This window comes from Chlorella variabilis (genome assembly GCF_000147415.1).
Source record: "Chlorella variabilis unplaced genomic scaffold CHLNCscaffold_10, whole genome shotgun sequence".
Taxonomy (NCBI): domain Eukaryota; kingdom Viridiplantae; phylum Chlorophyta; class Trebouxiophyceae; order Chlorellales; family Chlorellaceae; genus Chlorella; species Chlorella variabilis.
In genome coordinates, this window is record NW_005435078.1 from 1,389,112 (window position 1) to 1,403,259 (window position 14,148).

At 66.2% G+C, this 14,148-nt stretch overlaps 5 protein-coding genes across 5 annotated transcripts in view; 2 read left to right on the forward strand and 3 right to left on the reverse strand.

The window, feature by feature from the left end:
• The window catches only part of CHLNCDRAFT_134099 (expressed protein), a gene marked incomplete at both ends in the record, with an annotated part of 4,099 nt that extends 3,059 nt beyond the window's left edge, over positions 1-1,040 (forward strand). The window contains 3 exons of the mRNA XM_005847624.1: positions 47-193; positions 317-750; positions 938-1,040. Coding sequence (XP_005847686.1) covers positions 47-193; positions 317-750; positions 938-1,040 — 684 coding nt within the window. The remainder of the gene's footprint in view (positions 1-46; positions 194-316; positions 751-937) is intronic.
• A 539-nt stretch (positions 1,041-1,579) lies between these two features.
• Positions 1,580-4,699, forward strand: CHLNCDRAFT_35472 (hypothetical protein; the record flags this gene model as incomplete). Its single annotated transcript, XM_005847625.1, has 10 exons — positions 1,580-2,098; positions 2,193-2,340; positions 2,444-2,530; positions 2,700-2,815; positions 3,067-3,192; positions 3,322-3,472; positions 3,603-3,730; positions 3,918-4,062; positions 4,200-4,314; positions 4,444-4,699. The coding sequence occupies exons 1-10, from the start codon at positions 1,820-1,822 to the stop codon at positions 4,697-4,699; spliced, it is 1,551 nt and encodes a 516-aa protein (XP_005847687.1). The 5' UTR covers positions 1,580-1,819.
• Positions 4,700-8,236: 3,537 nt separating this feature from the next.
• CHLNCDRAFT_134103 (expressed protein) lies at positions 8,237-8,896 on the reverse strand (the record flags this gene model as incomplete). The annotated part of the gene is made up of 3 exons (XM_005847791.1): positions 8,237-8,308; positions 8,445-8,673; positions 8,877-8,896. 3 exons carry the CDS (start codon positions 8,894-8,896, stop codon positions 8,237-8,239), a joined length of 321 nt encoding a protein of 106 aa, XP_005847853.1.
• A 449-nt stretch (positions 8,897-9,345) lies between these two features.
• Positions 9,346-10,116, reverse strand: CHLNCDRAFT_134104 (hypothetical protein; the record flags this gene model as incomplete). The annotated part of the gene is made up of 3 exons (XM_005847792.1): positions 9,346-9,618; positions 9,726-9,839; positions 10,087-10,116. The coding sequence occupies 3 exons, from the start codon at positions 10,114-10,116 to the stop codon at positions 9,346-9,348; spliced, it is 417 nt and encodes a 138-aa protein (XP_005847854.1).
• Positions 10,117-10,582: 466 nt separating this feature from the next.
• CHLNCDRAFT_134105 (hypothetical protein) lies at positions 10,583-13,472 on the reverse strand (the record flags this gene model as incomplete). Its single annotated transcript, XM_005847793.1, has 10 exons — positions 10,583-10,877; positions 11,216-11,351; positions 11,450-11,522; positions 11,612-11,745; positions 11,920-12,085; positions 12,245-12,369; positions 12,498-12,614; positions 12,735-12,904; positions 13,025-13,091; positions 13,208-13,472. 10 exons carry the CDS (start codon positions 13,470-13,472, stop codon positions 10,583-10,585), a joined length of 1,548 nt encoding a protein of 515 aa, XP_005847855.1.
• Between the last annotated feature and the right edge of the window lie 676 nt (positions 13,473-14,148).

The window sequence follows — 14,148 nt, forward strand, 5'->3', positions numbered from 1 at the left end:
CGCCCCCGGCGCCCCCCGGGCAGCAGCCGCCGCCGCCGCCAGCCAGCTGCCGCCGCCGGCGGTTGCCGCCCCCAGCGCGCCGCCGCCGGCCACTGCTGCGCCGCCTGCTGCCGACTACCTGACGGGGGGAGCTTTCTACCCGCAAGTGCACTTTGGGGATGGGCAGGCGCACGCCGCCGGCCCGCCCGCGGCGGTGAGTGTCGCCGCCTGCATGCGCCCCAGCAGCCAGCAGGCCCCTGTCCTGCCCCTGCCGCTTTGGGGCTGCCCCGCCTGCCTGCTCCCACACTCCGCGTGCCCCCACCTGCTCCTGCCGCAGCTGCAGCAGCACGACACGCTGCAGCACGCAGCCAGCGCGGCGTCGGCGGGCACGGCGGCCAGCTCCGCGCCCGAGACGCCCGCCGGCGTGGGCGTGGAGAACCTGCACTCCTTTGGCCGCCCCACCGCCCCCGCCCTGCTGGATCTGGACTATCCGGCGGGGCCGCTGGCGGCGGGCGTGGCCGGCGGCGGCGGCGCCTCCGCCCCCCCGCAGCACCTGCCGCTCAGCACCTCGGGCCGCCGCATGTCGGCGCCGCGCCTGCAGGACGACGCCTGGCTGGCCGACGTACCCGCCGCGCCGCCCAGCCGGCCCGCCAGCGAGTCGGGGGCGGCGGCGGCGGCGGGCGCCGCCGACACAGACGACTCCTCCGTCTGCGTGTTCTGCATGGATGCCGCCGCCACCGCGGGCGTGCTGCACGGAGAGTCGGTGCACAGGTGGGCGGGCGGGGCGGGAGGAGGGGGATGGGAGCGGTCGGGCGGATGAGAGGGCTGGATGCGAGCGGGTGCAGCGGCTGATGCCGGGGCTCAAGAGCGCCACACCGGTGAGCAGAGTCCAGTTGGGAGGGCTCCCTGCCTCGCCTGATGCCCGTCCTGCGCTCGCCCCTGTGCCTGCCGCGCGCAGGTGCCTGTGCCGCGAGTGCGCCGTGCACCTGAAGGAGAGCAACGTGCAGCTGTGCCCCATGTGCCGGGACCCGGTGGAGGCGTACATCATGCGCGTGTTCTGAGGCGGCAGCCCGCCCGCCCGCCTCCCTGTGCTCCATGCCCGGCGCTGCCGAGCTGCCGAGCTCCCCGTGGCGCCGCCAGGTGCACGTGTATCATATGTCGGCTCAGTTTCAATGCCTTTGATTGGCAACTCCTCCTTGCCTTGTACATCGCTGCCCGCCCAACAGCCTGGCTGTGGCTTTTACTCCTCTGCCTCAGCTCCACATCGTGCCCTGTGGCTGGCCAGTCCTGCAAGGGCGCGCAATTCTTGGCAGGAGGCGGGCAGGCGCGCTGCCAGATGGCAGTCAATTGAGATTGCAATTCCGGACGGCATGCTCACAACCTTGTGGGCCTCTGGCACTGAATGCACTATCAGTGAGGCATTTTGTGCTGGGCCAAAGCTGCAGAATGCGTCATTCATGTGCGTTTCCAGCTCAGACAACATGCATGGTGCAGGTCTGGATGGGTCCTGCAGGTGTGACGGACGGGTGGCGCTGACGAGGCACCCCAACTTGCTGAAGCTGGGAGGTGTCGGCGGCACGCCTCGATCACACTGAGGGCCGATACTGACGCGTGGACAGGCCTGCCGCTCGCGTGCCGAGTTTGCGCTGTATCGGAGGAGCGCCCGCCGCCAAAAGAGTTCATCGTTCTTTAGAAATCGCCCTGCTGTCATCGCTGTAGTGCCGTGCAGAAGCCGGCTGCTGGCGGGGTTGCTCCCGACCGACCTGAGCACATCGCCGCCCCACCGCCGCCTGCTCCCAGCGCGTGCCGCCCCAGCCTTCCTGCCCCGCGCCCCGGCCGCATGCTCCACCAGGCAAGGCCGCTGACGTGTACCCGCCAGCAGTGTCTTGGGGCGAACACTCGGCAGCAGCCGCGCAGGCAGCGGCGCCGCATGCCCGTGGCATCCATGGGCGGCGGCGGGCACAGCCTGTACATAGGCGTGGATGTGGGCACCCAGTCCACCAAGTGCTGCGTCTACGAGGCCAGCTCCCGTGAGGTGGTGGGCCGCGGCTCCGTGGGCTACTCCCTCGCCTCGCACCGCCCCGGCCAGGCCGAGCAGCACCCGGCGACGTGGATCGAGGCGAGTGGCTGCTCAGCTTGCTCGCCCAGCCACCTGCCTTTTCAGCAGGGCAGGCAGCCCGCCGACCGCCTGCCCAGACCGCGCCGCCATGCAGGCCTGCATAGACTCGATCCAGGATGCGCTGGCCGAGGCGGGCGGCGGCGGCGGCAGCCCGGCGGCGGCGCGGGTCAAGGCCATCGGGGTGTCTGGGCAGCAGCACGGGCTGGTGGCGCTGGATGCCGACGGCCACGTCATCCGGCCAGGTGCGCCAGCTGGCTTGCGCCTGGGCCGCCTGGCAGGGGTAGAAGTTGGCTCACATCGATGCGCTCCCCCACCCTGCCTGGCCTCTGCTGCCGGCTCTTGCAGCAAAGCTGTGGTGTGATCTGGAGAGCGCCGAGGAGGCGGAGGAACTGTCTCGGCTGTACGGATCCACGCTGGTGCCCGCCTTCACAGGCACGGCTGGAGGGTGCATGGTGACAGCTAGCTGCTGCCATGGTGTGCGGTAACACCATCCCGAGCTGCTCAGCTTGTGGGGCTGTCCCCTGGCATCACACCATCCTGCCGCTGCCGCCTCGCCCCCTCCACCGACACAGCCGGCCTCGCTGCGCACGCCATGCCGCAGCCTCCAAGCTGCTGTGGATGAAGCGGCGGGAGCCGGAGAGCTGGGCGCGGCTGGCCCACGTGCTGCTGCCACACGACTATGTCAACTGGTGGCTGATCGGCCGGTTTTGTATGGAGGCAAGCGCCGCACGCTGTGCCGCGCTGTGCTGCGCTGTGCCGCGCTGTGCTGCGATGCGCTGTGCTGTGCTGGGCAGGGCAGGGCAGGGCTGAACTGCTCCTTAAGCCCTTGTTTGTGTGCACAGCACGTGGCAGCCTGGCCTGCCTTCACTTATGCCAGTGGCTGGCCAGGCCACCGTTGCCTGCCCCAGCACGCGCCGTGCATGCAGCCAGCCCCCTGTGCTCCCCGCCCACCCACGCCCCCTCCGCAGGCATCTGATGCCAGCGGCACGGGCCTGCTGGATGCCGCGGCGCGCGCCTGGGACCGCCAGCGCATCGCTCAGCTGGATACCGAGCGGCTGCCTGGCAGCCTGCCGGAGCTGATTGGGCCCCAGGAGGTGCGGCGTGCGCCTGCCGCGGCTCATCAGCCGCTGCTGGGGCAGGCAGCCATGCAGTGTGGGTCAGCAGCGTCCAGGTGCCCCCTGAGCTTCCCCGTCTTTTGCCGGCACCGCTTGTTGCTGCCGCAGGTGGTGGGCACGTTGCGACCCGAGGTGGCAGCGCAGCTGGGACTGCCGGGAGATGTGCAAGTGGCGCCGGGCGGCGGCGACAACGCCATGAGCGCCCTGGGGGCTGGCGCCGTGCGGGAGGGCAGCTGGGTGCTCAGCCTGGGCACCTCGGGTGGGTGACCGGCGGCCAGACAACATCAGGCGCATGGTGCTGGCCGGTGGGGCATCTTGCCTCCCAGAGGTTTGTGTGTTCACACCCCCAACTGTACAGCCCATCGTGCCGTGCGCCTTGTGCGCTGCAGGCACGCTGTTTGGCCCCAGCGGCAAGCCTGTGCTGGACCCGACGGGGACCATCTGCCCCTTCTGCGACGCCGCTGGCGCCTGGCTGCCGCTGCTATGCACCCTGAATTGCACAGGGGTGGCAGAGGAGGTGGGGGGGATTGTGGTGCGGGCCATGTGCAGAGACAGACAGCCTCGGCTGCATACTGGCGCCCGTCTGTCCTGCCAGCTGCCAGCCTGGTTCACTCTAACCCCTCAGCAAGCTTGCCCTCACCAGGCCGTGCCACCGCCCTGCGCTGCTGCTGTCGGCGTTGCCCACCATGCTGTGTTGCCAGCAGGTGCGGCACTCGTTTGGGATGAGCCACGAGGACATCACGGCGGCGGCCGCCACCGAGCCCATCGGCTGCTCCGGGGTCACCTTCCTGCCCTACCTGGCGGGAGAGCGCACACCCAACTGGCCGCACGCGACGGGGGGCGTGCTGGGTGGGTGGCGAGGCTGGCAGCTGTGGGCACGCTGGTTGTGCTACGTGGCTGGGGGCTCGGTGGTGCCTGCTGCCCTTCTCCCATGCTCCCAGGCTACACCGAAGCACAGGCTCCCGGGCTGGCCCTTGCCCCTGCAGGCCTGCGCCCCGGCCTTATCCGCCCTGGCCTGCTCTATCGGGCAGCTATGGAGGGGGCCACCTTCAGCCTGGTGGCGGGCATGCAGCGCATGCAAGACTTTGGGGTGGCCGCCACGTGAGCTCGCCTGCCCGCCTTGCCTGGCACCTCCTTGCCAGCGCCAGCCCTGCTGGAATAGACACAGTTGCTGTGAACGCCCTGTCCCTTTATGAATAGAAGGCCGCATGCTGCACGCCATGCCTGCAGGGAGCTGCTGGTGGTGGGCGGCGGCAGCAAGAACAGGCTGTGGCGGCGCATCGTGGCGGACGCTTTCCAGCTGCCGCTGCGCTTCCCAGCCGACCCAGAGGCTGCGGCGTTGGGGGCGGCGCTGCAGGCGGCGGCGGTGCACACAGGCACACCCATAGCGCAGTATGTCGCAGAGCACCCGCCGCCCATGGGTACGCCAGGCAGTGGGGCAGCGGGGCTTGCTCCCGCCCATCGTGTGCGTGTGTGCTTGAGCTGAAACAGGCGCATGGCAGCAGCGGCACCTGCCGACAAGCCTCCAGCCTCCTGATGACGTTGGTGTGCTTGCCTGCTGCCCTGCAGAGGCGGAGGTGGTGCAGCCACAGCACGAGGCGGCAGAGGCGTATCGCAAGGCCTTCCTGCGCCACCAGCGCTGGGGCGCGTGCCTGTTTGGAGGCGGCAGCTGCGACTTGTGAAGGCAGCACGATGTTGGCGCGCAGGGCCGAGGCTGGCGGCACTGGGGTGACCAGCCGTGCTGTCGCCCTGCCAGGTGGCGTGGCATTGAGCGCTCTTCCTGTGCACCCCTGTTTTGCTCCTGCTTCAAACGTTCTATCTGGATCCAGCTCTGTGCTGTGAACTGCGGCAATAGGTTGTCACATGTGCTAGGGTAACCTCACAGTATCTCACAGCACCTCACATGTAGGCTGAACCAACGGCATTGCTGGCACTGGAGCGTCTGCAGCGTGTCCCAGGCTTCTGTGCTGCTGCATTTCTTTTATTATCTATCTATATATTTATCTATCTATCATCTGCTGCCTTCTTGCCACCCGCCTCCTGGCCCGGCCGCTCATTGCAATGCCCTATCTTCTGCTTCTTGCTGGACGGCTGGTCATTACCCTCCTCTTCCTCCTGCTGCTCATCCTCCTGCTCCTTCTCAACGTCCTCTTGCTGCTCTTCCTGCTGCTCTGCTGCGTTCCCCGTCTGCTCGTCGCCAGCCTGCTCCTCGTCCTCCCCCCTCTCCGCAAATTGCTGCACCACAGGCGGCCATGCCAGCGGCATACCCGGCAGCAGAGGCTCTGGCGCCGGCGCCATGTGCTGCTGGCCGCAAATAAAGCAGGTGTAGGGCCCGCCCCGCCTCTCCACCTCCAGCTGCTCCCGTAGCTTTGATAGTGGGAAGCGGCTGCATGGCAGGGAAAGAAGTGCAGATGCCTGATGGAAATTGCACTGTTGACTGGCGGCACATAGCATGCGCGCAGCAGGCAACCAGGCGAGGCAGACATGGCCAGCAGCATTAACGTTACCGATAGTGTGCCTCCTCTGGGTGTTCTGCCCAGATTGGCAGGCTCTGGAGCTCCGTCTCTGGCTCTGTGAAACCGACACAGCACAGGAAGCACAAGAGGGGGGCCTGTGTGGGCATGTGCAGTTGCGAGCAGAAGCCATTTGCATGCAGTACCACCCAATACGGGGCAGCAGGCGGTTTGTGCAGGCAGGCTGGCAGGCGTTGGAGCGGGAAGCTGGTGAGTGGGGAAGCAGGCAAGCGGGGGAGCATGCAGGCGGGGCAGGCAGGTAGCCCAGCACCATAGTGAACAGCAACGACAAAGAAAGTAAGAAAGCAGCACCGTAGTCATCGGGCATGCTGCTCCATATGGTGCCGTTGCCATCAATCATGATGTCGCAGGACACATAATAGGTCATCAGGTCATTCTTGGGCCAGCATCTGTTGCATAGTAAGCATCCCATGCCTTTCTCGTACTCCTGCAGCAAAGGGCGCAGGAGAGGAAAGGTGATGGCAGGGTGAATAGCAGCGGCGGTTGGCACAGCGGCAAAACATGCCCAGGATTCTCATGCTTTCGCGTGCTTGCTGCATACTTCGAAGGTGCCGATCCGAAGCTTGGCGCTCCGGGGCATGGCACTTGTTGACAGCAGCATAGCGTGATAATGAATCAACCCATGCTGCTCGCCCCACACGTGGCACCTGCTGCGACACAAGGGTGCCACATATTCGACAACGGAAAGGGAAGAACAGCTCGTCATCAATCACCTCATATTTATCATCTGCAACGCAAGAAGCAGCAAAGGATTGTTGCTGCAAAGCAGCAACCAGGGAAGGCGAGGAGGCGGACCAGCAACGCCACAGGGCAGCCGGCACCCCACTGCAAGGGTCACCCCATGCCGTCTCCCACAGGCCAGATGCCTTCACTGCAGCCGCAGTCCCCTGCCCTGCGATCTATGAGTGCTGCAAGCGGCACCCCGAGCTCTGCTGGACGACAGCCCTGTCGGAACCTGAGTAGCCGCTCTCTTCTGGCTCCTGGCTGCTTGGGCGTGCTCCCGACATGCTGCGCCCGCGGGAGTGTTGGTTGGTTTGCGCCCTAGCGGCACCTGATTTTGCTGCTGCTATGGTGTCTGCAGCTGAGCTGGCGGGGCCAGCTGGCAATTCGTGCATGTCACGCTAGACGCTTGTCCCGTTCGACATCGCATCGTTTCCGTTTCCCCACCACAGACACCTGCACCGTACAATCAAGCATCAGCCAACCCCTCCGACAAGGCCCCCGCAAAGTCCGAAACACCTCGGCTTGGCAGCGCAATGGAGAAGGGCACAGGCACTGCGCAAGCTGGTGAGGCGCCGTGGCGGGGTGACGTAGAACTAGCAGATGCGGAAACGAGGTAGCGGGCACGCAGTGTGTGCAGGGGCAGCCGACGCCCGCGGCGGCACCGGCATTGGCAGTCGGCCACTCTTCCTCCTGCACCTTCAGTGTTCACGTCTTGCTAAGTTGCCGTGGTGCCATGCCGTATGCAGGCGGCGCCCCAGACTTCGAGCACATGTCGGTGAGTGAGGCAAAGGCAGCTTCTAGAAGGACCGCCTGCACGTGCTCTGCGCGTTCTGACTTGCCCTCCCGCTGCGCTCTCCCGCCCCATGTCCCACACTGCAGGTGCACCAGCTGAAGGAGTGGCTTACAAGCCATGGCGTAGACATGTCTGGCCCGGATGCGCCGGTAGAAAAAGAGGATTTGATCGATCTGGCCAAGGGGCAGCACCTGAAGGCCAGCCTGGGCCACCCGCACCCACACTCAGCCGGCGGCGAACAGCAGGACTGAAGCGGCTGCCAGGGCTGATCAGCTGTGGCCACTTGGCTGAGCAGCATGGCTGACTGGACTGCCTGCCATGCGACTGGTGCCGCGGCCGCTGGCTTGAGGAGACAGAACAGTGCGGCAAGGAGCAGTAGCAGATGCGCAGCAGCAGCTGCGACCGCGGCTGGATCCTGGGTCCTGGAGGCACCACACACGGTGTTGTGTTGCTTCTGCAACGTCATGCCCTGTTGCCATTGTGTGTTTCTGCTTTGCAAATGTACAATGTAATCAGCAGCATAAGCGGGCCTGCACAGGCGACGGGAGCATAACACTCACCTTCGTGTGGGCCCGTGAATCTCACTTTAGTTGTTCTGTCTCTCCAGCCTGCTCCACCTGCCTGCCACCCAACGACCAGCCTTGTCGGGCACCAACGCGTGTGAAAGAGAATCCCGGGCACAGCGCTGGGGTAGCGCGTGCTGGCAGCAGCTGGGCCCATTTAATGGCGGAATACCCTGACAAAATGGCATGCGTTACAACGATGGATGTGGGATGGGATGAGATGGTCAGGACGGGGGTGCAAGCGGTGAAACAATGGCGAGGCACAGATGCGAGGGCATCGCTCTGGATGCAAAGCAGTAATCGACCCATTGCAGGCCGGCATCCTCAAAATTGCAACTTCAGTGATTGATCGCTCTTCTCCAAAACTTGGGCGCATGCGAAACGGGGTGCAGCGCTGGCGCCATGGGGCCTCACAGACCCGCCGACAGCCGCCCAGCAATAGAGCTCAGGCTGTCGAGGGCGCCACCGCTGGCAGCCACCTCCTGCGCAGGCATGTATCCAAGGGCCGCTGGGCAGGGCATCAAGCATGGGGCGGACATGACACATCAGCACGTGCCTGGCAGTTTGCACAAGCCCTTGTGGAGGCTCCAGCCCTGCCGCCCCTGCCGGCCAGCCCACCTGCAGGGTGTCCTCAGGGTTTGAGGCCACGCCCAGGGTGGCCACAGCCACCACGCCGCACACCGCGGCCAGGAGCAGCAGGCCCTGCAGGCCACCCAGCCCCTGGCTGGCCGCGCGGGACGAGGTGGGGCTGCTGGTGTACAGCTGGCGCGGCTCCACGGCAAAGATGTTGCCTCGCTCCGAGTTGTCGACGATGTATCCCGTCGAGTCGAGGCGGCGCTTGGGGCTGCTAGAACAATGGGGCAGGGAGGGCTGCGTGTTTGTGGCCGAGGCGATGGCGGGGGTGTGGCTGGCGTCGGTGCCAATCGGCGGCAGCGGCAACCGGCGGGCGGCGTAAACCCACCCTACCTTGCTGCCTTCTTCGCCGCCGTCACTACCAATGTGCGCCGCCCGCTGGGGCCCACCGTAACGCACGGGGCACTTGATGTGCACCGATGCGCTGAAGCGAGCATGATGGGAGCGCTGAAACAAGCGGGGGCGGAGCACAGGGCACGGGGCAGCTTCAACACAGGCGGAGAGCGGAGCAGCAAGCGAAATGAGTGGAGCAGGAAGAAGAAAACTCTTCCGCTCCGACACCCTCCCGACACCCTTCGCTTCGGTGGCCTATTCAATGGCGGATCGATACAACGAGCTGATCGGGCCGACCAGCGCTCGGAAGCCCGCCGCACCTCCCGCCCTCCCGCCCCTTGCGGCCCGCCACCCGCCCGCTGGCCTGCCGAGTGGTTTCACCTGAAAGCCCCGCAGAGGAGCCACACTGAGTGGGCCACAACCACCACACGCAGGTTTTAGTGCTAGCTTTACAAGTGAATCCGAAAAATGTGGCATGCAGAATTGGCATGACCATACGGCAATGAACTGAAGGGAGCATACAGGGGCAAGCATGGCATGTACAAGCGGCAGGCTACGCGTCCGTCTTGGGCGGCGCGCAGGAGAGGTCGGAGGTTGGAGCGGTTGGGGAGCCGCTGCCGCTGCCACCAACTGTGGGCGTGCTGGTGAGCACGCCAGCGTTGTTGGCTGCTATCGTGGCGGCGCTGATGGCGGCGCCCTCCGACACCAGCACGCCGGAGCGGGCGCCCTCCAGGGGGCGGGGCACGATCCCAGTCGAGTCCTTGAGGTAGCACATGCCGCCATTCACGCTGGCATTCCACTCAAACGCGACGCATCGTTCCGTGATCTGCAGCGGGGATGGGGCAGCCAGCAGGGTGAGGTTGGGGACAGCAACCAGCGGGGAGCGTGCGCCGGGCCGGCGTCGCCCGCTGCCGCAGCCGCAGCCCTACGCACCGCGCACAGGTAGCAGCAGGTGTAGGGCGTGGCAGCGGGGATCTGCTCCTTGGCCATATCAGCGCCGTAGAGGCTGATGCCCGTGCCGGTGTAGAGGCACTGAGGGTGCGCCACCTGCACCAAACAAGCGCCGGTGCTGTCAGCGGGGCTCTGACTTGCTTGCAACGCACGGATACGGCCCATCGAGGTAACGGCCAATCATATATATTATTAACCATAAAAAATTCATAGTGTGACTATAATAATATTCCGAAAGATGGCGAACCAGGCAGGCAGTCGCAGGTTGGCGCAGGCAGCTGCAGCTGGGCTTGCGCTGGCGGCGGCGGCCCACCGCCCAGTCGCTGCCCACCAACCCACCCACCTCCGACGAGGCGGCCCCCGCCGCCAGCATTAGGAGAACTCCGACAGCGCCCCAGGCCCGCATTCCTGTATATAACGAGTCCGCCCCAATTGCCTCGGTGCGCGCGGGCGCCAGGCCTCCTCGGGGGACTAAACCCCCGGCTGTAGGCTGGTGACCACCTTCTAGAGAAGGGTTGCCAATTGAGCAGCACGCGTGCGTGGGATGTTGGATGGTGAAGTTGGCGCCAACAGATCTATCGCAATCGGAGTTGGCAGGGCTTGCTCGCGGCCCACACAAAGCTCAGGGTGCGAGCAGGAGATGAGCAGGAGCGCTATAGGGCCATTCTGGAAAAGGCCTTCGGAGGGCAGCATGCTGCAGCATGACGCACCCAGCGGGCGCCACCGCGACGCACCGCCCTTCTGTCTGCTCATAACACATGTACTCTTCTGTACTCGTCTGATAAGTGAATGAAGTGGATGCATGCTCTCAAGAAACAGTGCAAAATTGAATCGCAGGGCTAAGCAGGACGGTAGAACCCGCACTCTTTGCTGCGCTTGCCGTGCTTGGTCTCCTCCTGCTTTACGCAGCGGTGCTTGCACTTTTTGCTGCTGCCCTTCTTGCAGGGCTTGTACTTGTCCCTCTTGCCCTGAGGATTGATCGTCTTCTTCGGTGGAGGCGGCGGAGGCGGCGACTTCCGCTTCTTAGGCAGCGGGGATGGCGGCGGCGGCGGCGGCGGCGACTTCCGCTTCTTGGGCGGCGGCGGCGGCGAAGTATCCGCTGGCGATGGCTTGCGCTGCGCTGGCGCTGGCTTGCTGCTGGCAGCCGGAGGCGGCCGTCCTACACTGAAGCCAAGGTTGGCGGGCAGCGGAGTGCGCTGTGGCGGCGGTAATGCCCCAGGCGAGGGGCGTGGTGGTGGTGGGCGGGGCAGCAGCGGCGGCGGCGGTTGGGATGGGGGCAATGGGATGCCCAGGAGCCCCAGCGTGCGCTGTAGCGCCCAATCCACCCGCAGGCGTCCCTGCAGCGTGCACGTAAGGTGATGGGTGGCGGGTGGCGTGGCAAAGGGGAAGCATCCGCATCACCATGCGCGCATGCATGGCGGCCCTCGGTGGCGCAAAGGCAGCGAGGCGCCCCACCCACCCCTGAGCTGCACCTCCCCTGGTGGCTCTCCAGCTTCTCCGCCGTCTCCAGGAGCACCTGCTTGGCCTGCAGCGCCGTGAGGCGCTTGCCGCTAGCCGCCAGCAGCAGCGCGGCGGCGCCGCTGACAAACGGGGCCGCCATGGAGGTGCCTACAGCGCCGGGCAGGGCAGTGCACTTGGAGGCTTGGCACAAGACGGTCATGACGAGAGAGGAGTCATACCGAGAAGCGAGGTGCGAGCCTGCCCACCTGAGCTGTACTCCACAAACCCGCCCGGCCAGGTGGACAGGATGGTGGCGCCCGGCGCTGACAGGTGAACCGCCTGCAGCACCGGTGGAGCGGCTGTGTGCAGCCGAACATCGAGAGCATGCAGGCCAATACAAATGCACTTGCTCCCCGATTGGCCCTCACCCTCTCATCCCAGCTCGCGTAGTCTGCCCACTCGTCCAGCACCCCGCTGGCCCCCACCGTCAGCACCAGGCTGTGGTTGAGCCCATAGGAGGCCGGATAGGTGGCCACCTCCGACAGGTAAAAGCCGTGGTTGCCTGACAGGCCATGCAAGGGGGGCAGGAGGCGCTGGCCTGGGGTGGGGTGGACGCTGGCGAGCAACCCGCCATGCACGCCAATCAGGGGAGCCTCCAGAAGCCTCGGTGTTGTTGCTGCTCGGCTGCCGGCCCGGCGCGCCAGCCTGCACGCCACCCTGCCACCCACCCACCCACCTGCGGCCGCCACCAGCAGCACGCCGCGCCGCTCCGCCCTGCCCACCGCCTCCTCCAGGGGCGGGTTGGGCGCGGTGCCCGCGCTCCAGCTGGCGCTGATGATGTCGGCGCCGCGCGCCAGGCAGTAATCCAGGCAGGCCACCGCGTTGCTGGTGTAGCCATACCCCTGCGGCAGGCAGCAGGCGCAGGCCTGGCCCGAGCTGGCATGAACAGCAGCTGCTGCCTCGTCACCCGCGGCTGGCCTGCCGGCCTGCCATGGGTGGCCAGGTGGCGGCAAGGTGGAAGGCAGGCGGGCACAGCGTCCCAGCACGGCCCTCTGACACACAGAGAGCTCCCTCGCCTGGTCGGACATAAACTTGCAGGCCAGCAGGCGGACTGCAGAGCCGGAGGAGGGCCCCCACGTCAGGCCAGCCACCTGCTCGTCGTCGTTGCTGGAGGAAACCACGATGCCTGCGCCACGCAACAGTTCCAGCAGGCCTCAACCCGGCACGCGGTCGCGCCTAGGCAGGCACTGTGCAGGGCATGCGGCAACGGCTGGTAGTGTGCTAGAGAAGTGCAGCACCAGTGCGCTTGCCCACCTGCCACGTGCGTGCCGTGCCCCAGCTTGTCCAGCGGCGGCAGGGCTGGGTCCAGAGAGTTCCACCCCACCTCTGGCAGCATGCTGGCGGCCAGCTGCGGGTGCTGGAAGTCGATGCCTGCTGGGTGGGTAGGCAGGCAGCTGGGCCCCGCACCGAGGCGCAACCCGTGCATGCAGAACACACACGCTGTGCCACTGCATGCATGGGGCAGGCAGCATCCTCAGCAGCAGCCCCCACCAGAGTCCACAATGCACACGACGACGTTGGCGCTGTAAGTTGCGTTGCCGCGGGGTGGGGGCACAGGTGGAGGCGCCCGCCGCGGCGGCGCCTTGGATGCCCCCACCGCGCCGCCCACCGACAAGTCCCATGCAGCTTCGGCCCCCACCCGCTGCATCGCCCACTGCTTGCTGCACCGCAACCGGGAGGGGGGCGGGACAGGCTGTCGCATTGCATGGGGCAGCCGCGACCAATACCGCCTGGTCACGGCAGTGTCACGCTGCCTCCAACTGCTGCTGCGCGGTGCTCACTAGTAGAGCGGGTCGTTGGGGGTGCGTGCCGGAAGGATGATGTGATCCTCCACAGCCCACTCCACATCTGCAGGCAGCATGGGTGCCCTTCCATGTCTGGCTGTGTGTGTCCCGCTCAAGGCGACCTGGGTGGCTTGGAGCAAGCAATGTGGAGCGGGCCCTCACAGCCCCACAGCCCCGCACCTTCTCTGGCGTTGAGCTCCTGCAGGGCCTGAGCCAGGGAGGCGCCGGGCTCCAGGCGCCCATGCAGCACCGAGGGCGCTACCGCGCTGCCGCCGTCTGGCGGCGGCGGGGCTGACCGCAGGGTCACCCCGAGCAGCGGGTCGACACCCGTCGCTGCCACCCTATCCCCACTGCTCCCAGGCTTCAGTTTGACGATCAGCTGCCGCTCCAAGTCCAGCAACGGGGGCTGGAAGGTGGGGAGAGCAGCACCGGTGGCTGCGTGCATCACCAGGCAGACTGCCAGGCCCGCTGATCGCGCTAAAAAAGAGGGCATCGTTCATAGATCCATCATCCGCAGCATGGCCTGGCCATGAGGCGGGAAGACCAGCCGCCACTCTCCCCCTGAACAACTGAAAGGCCCTGCCATGTGCCAAAGGCAGCGGGGATGCAGAAAACGTTCGTGCATGACCCAGAAGCGTGTGACCACTCCCTTGCTGCCCCGCCGCCGATGACCTGGCGGTACGGCGAATGCGAATAGGCACACACTGCGCTCCAGTGGGGTTTTATTCCTCTGATCAACCATGCAGGGTGGGATTACATGCAAACAGGTACGCAGCGGAAGACGGCATGGATGTACCCTGCCCGATGGAAGCAGAGAGAACAGAAGAATAACAGTACAGCAGCAGCGGTCCAGCAGGCACTCCAGCAGATGACAGACACACAGCAAGCTGAGGGCAGCGGAACATCCAAGCAAGGTGAATGGCTAGCAGGAGCAAGGTGTGGAGGCATCAGAAGCCGTCGCTGCTCGCCTCCGACACGCTGGGCGCGCGCCGAGAGTGGCCGTTGCTCTGCAGCCAGGCCGGCGCGGCACGTGTCAGTGGCGGGCGCATGGCCCGCCCCGTGCTGCCCGGCCGACCTCACCCACGCGCCACACCCGGCACCGCCCCTCCCGCCGCCCGTCA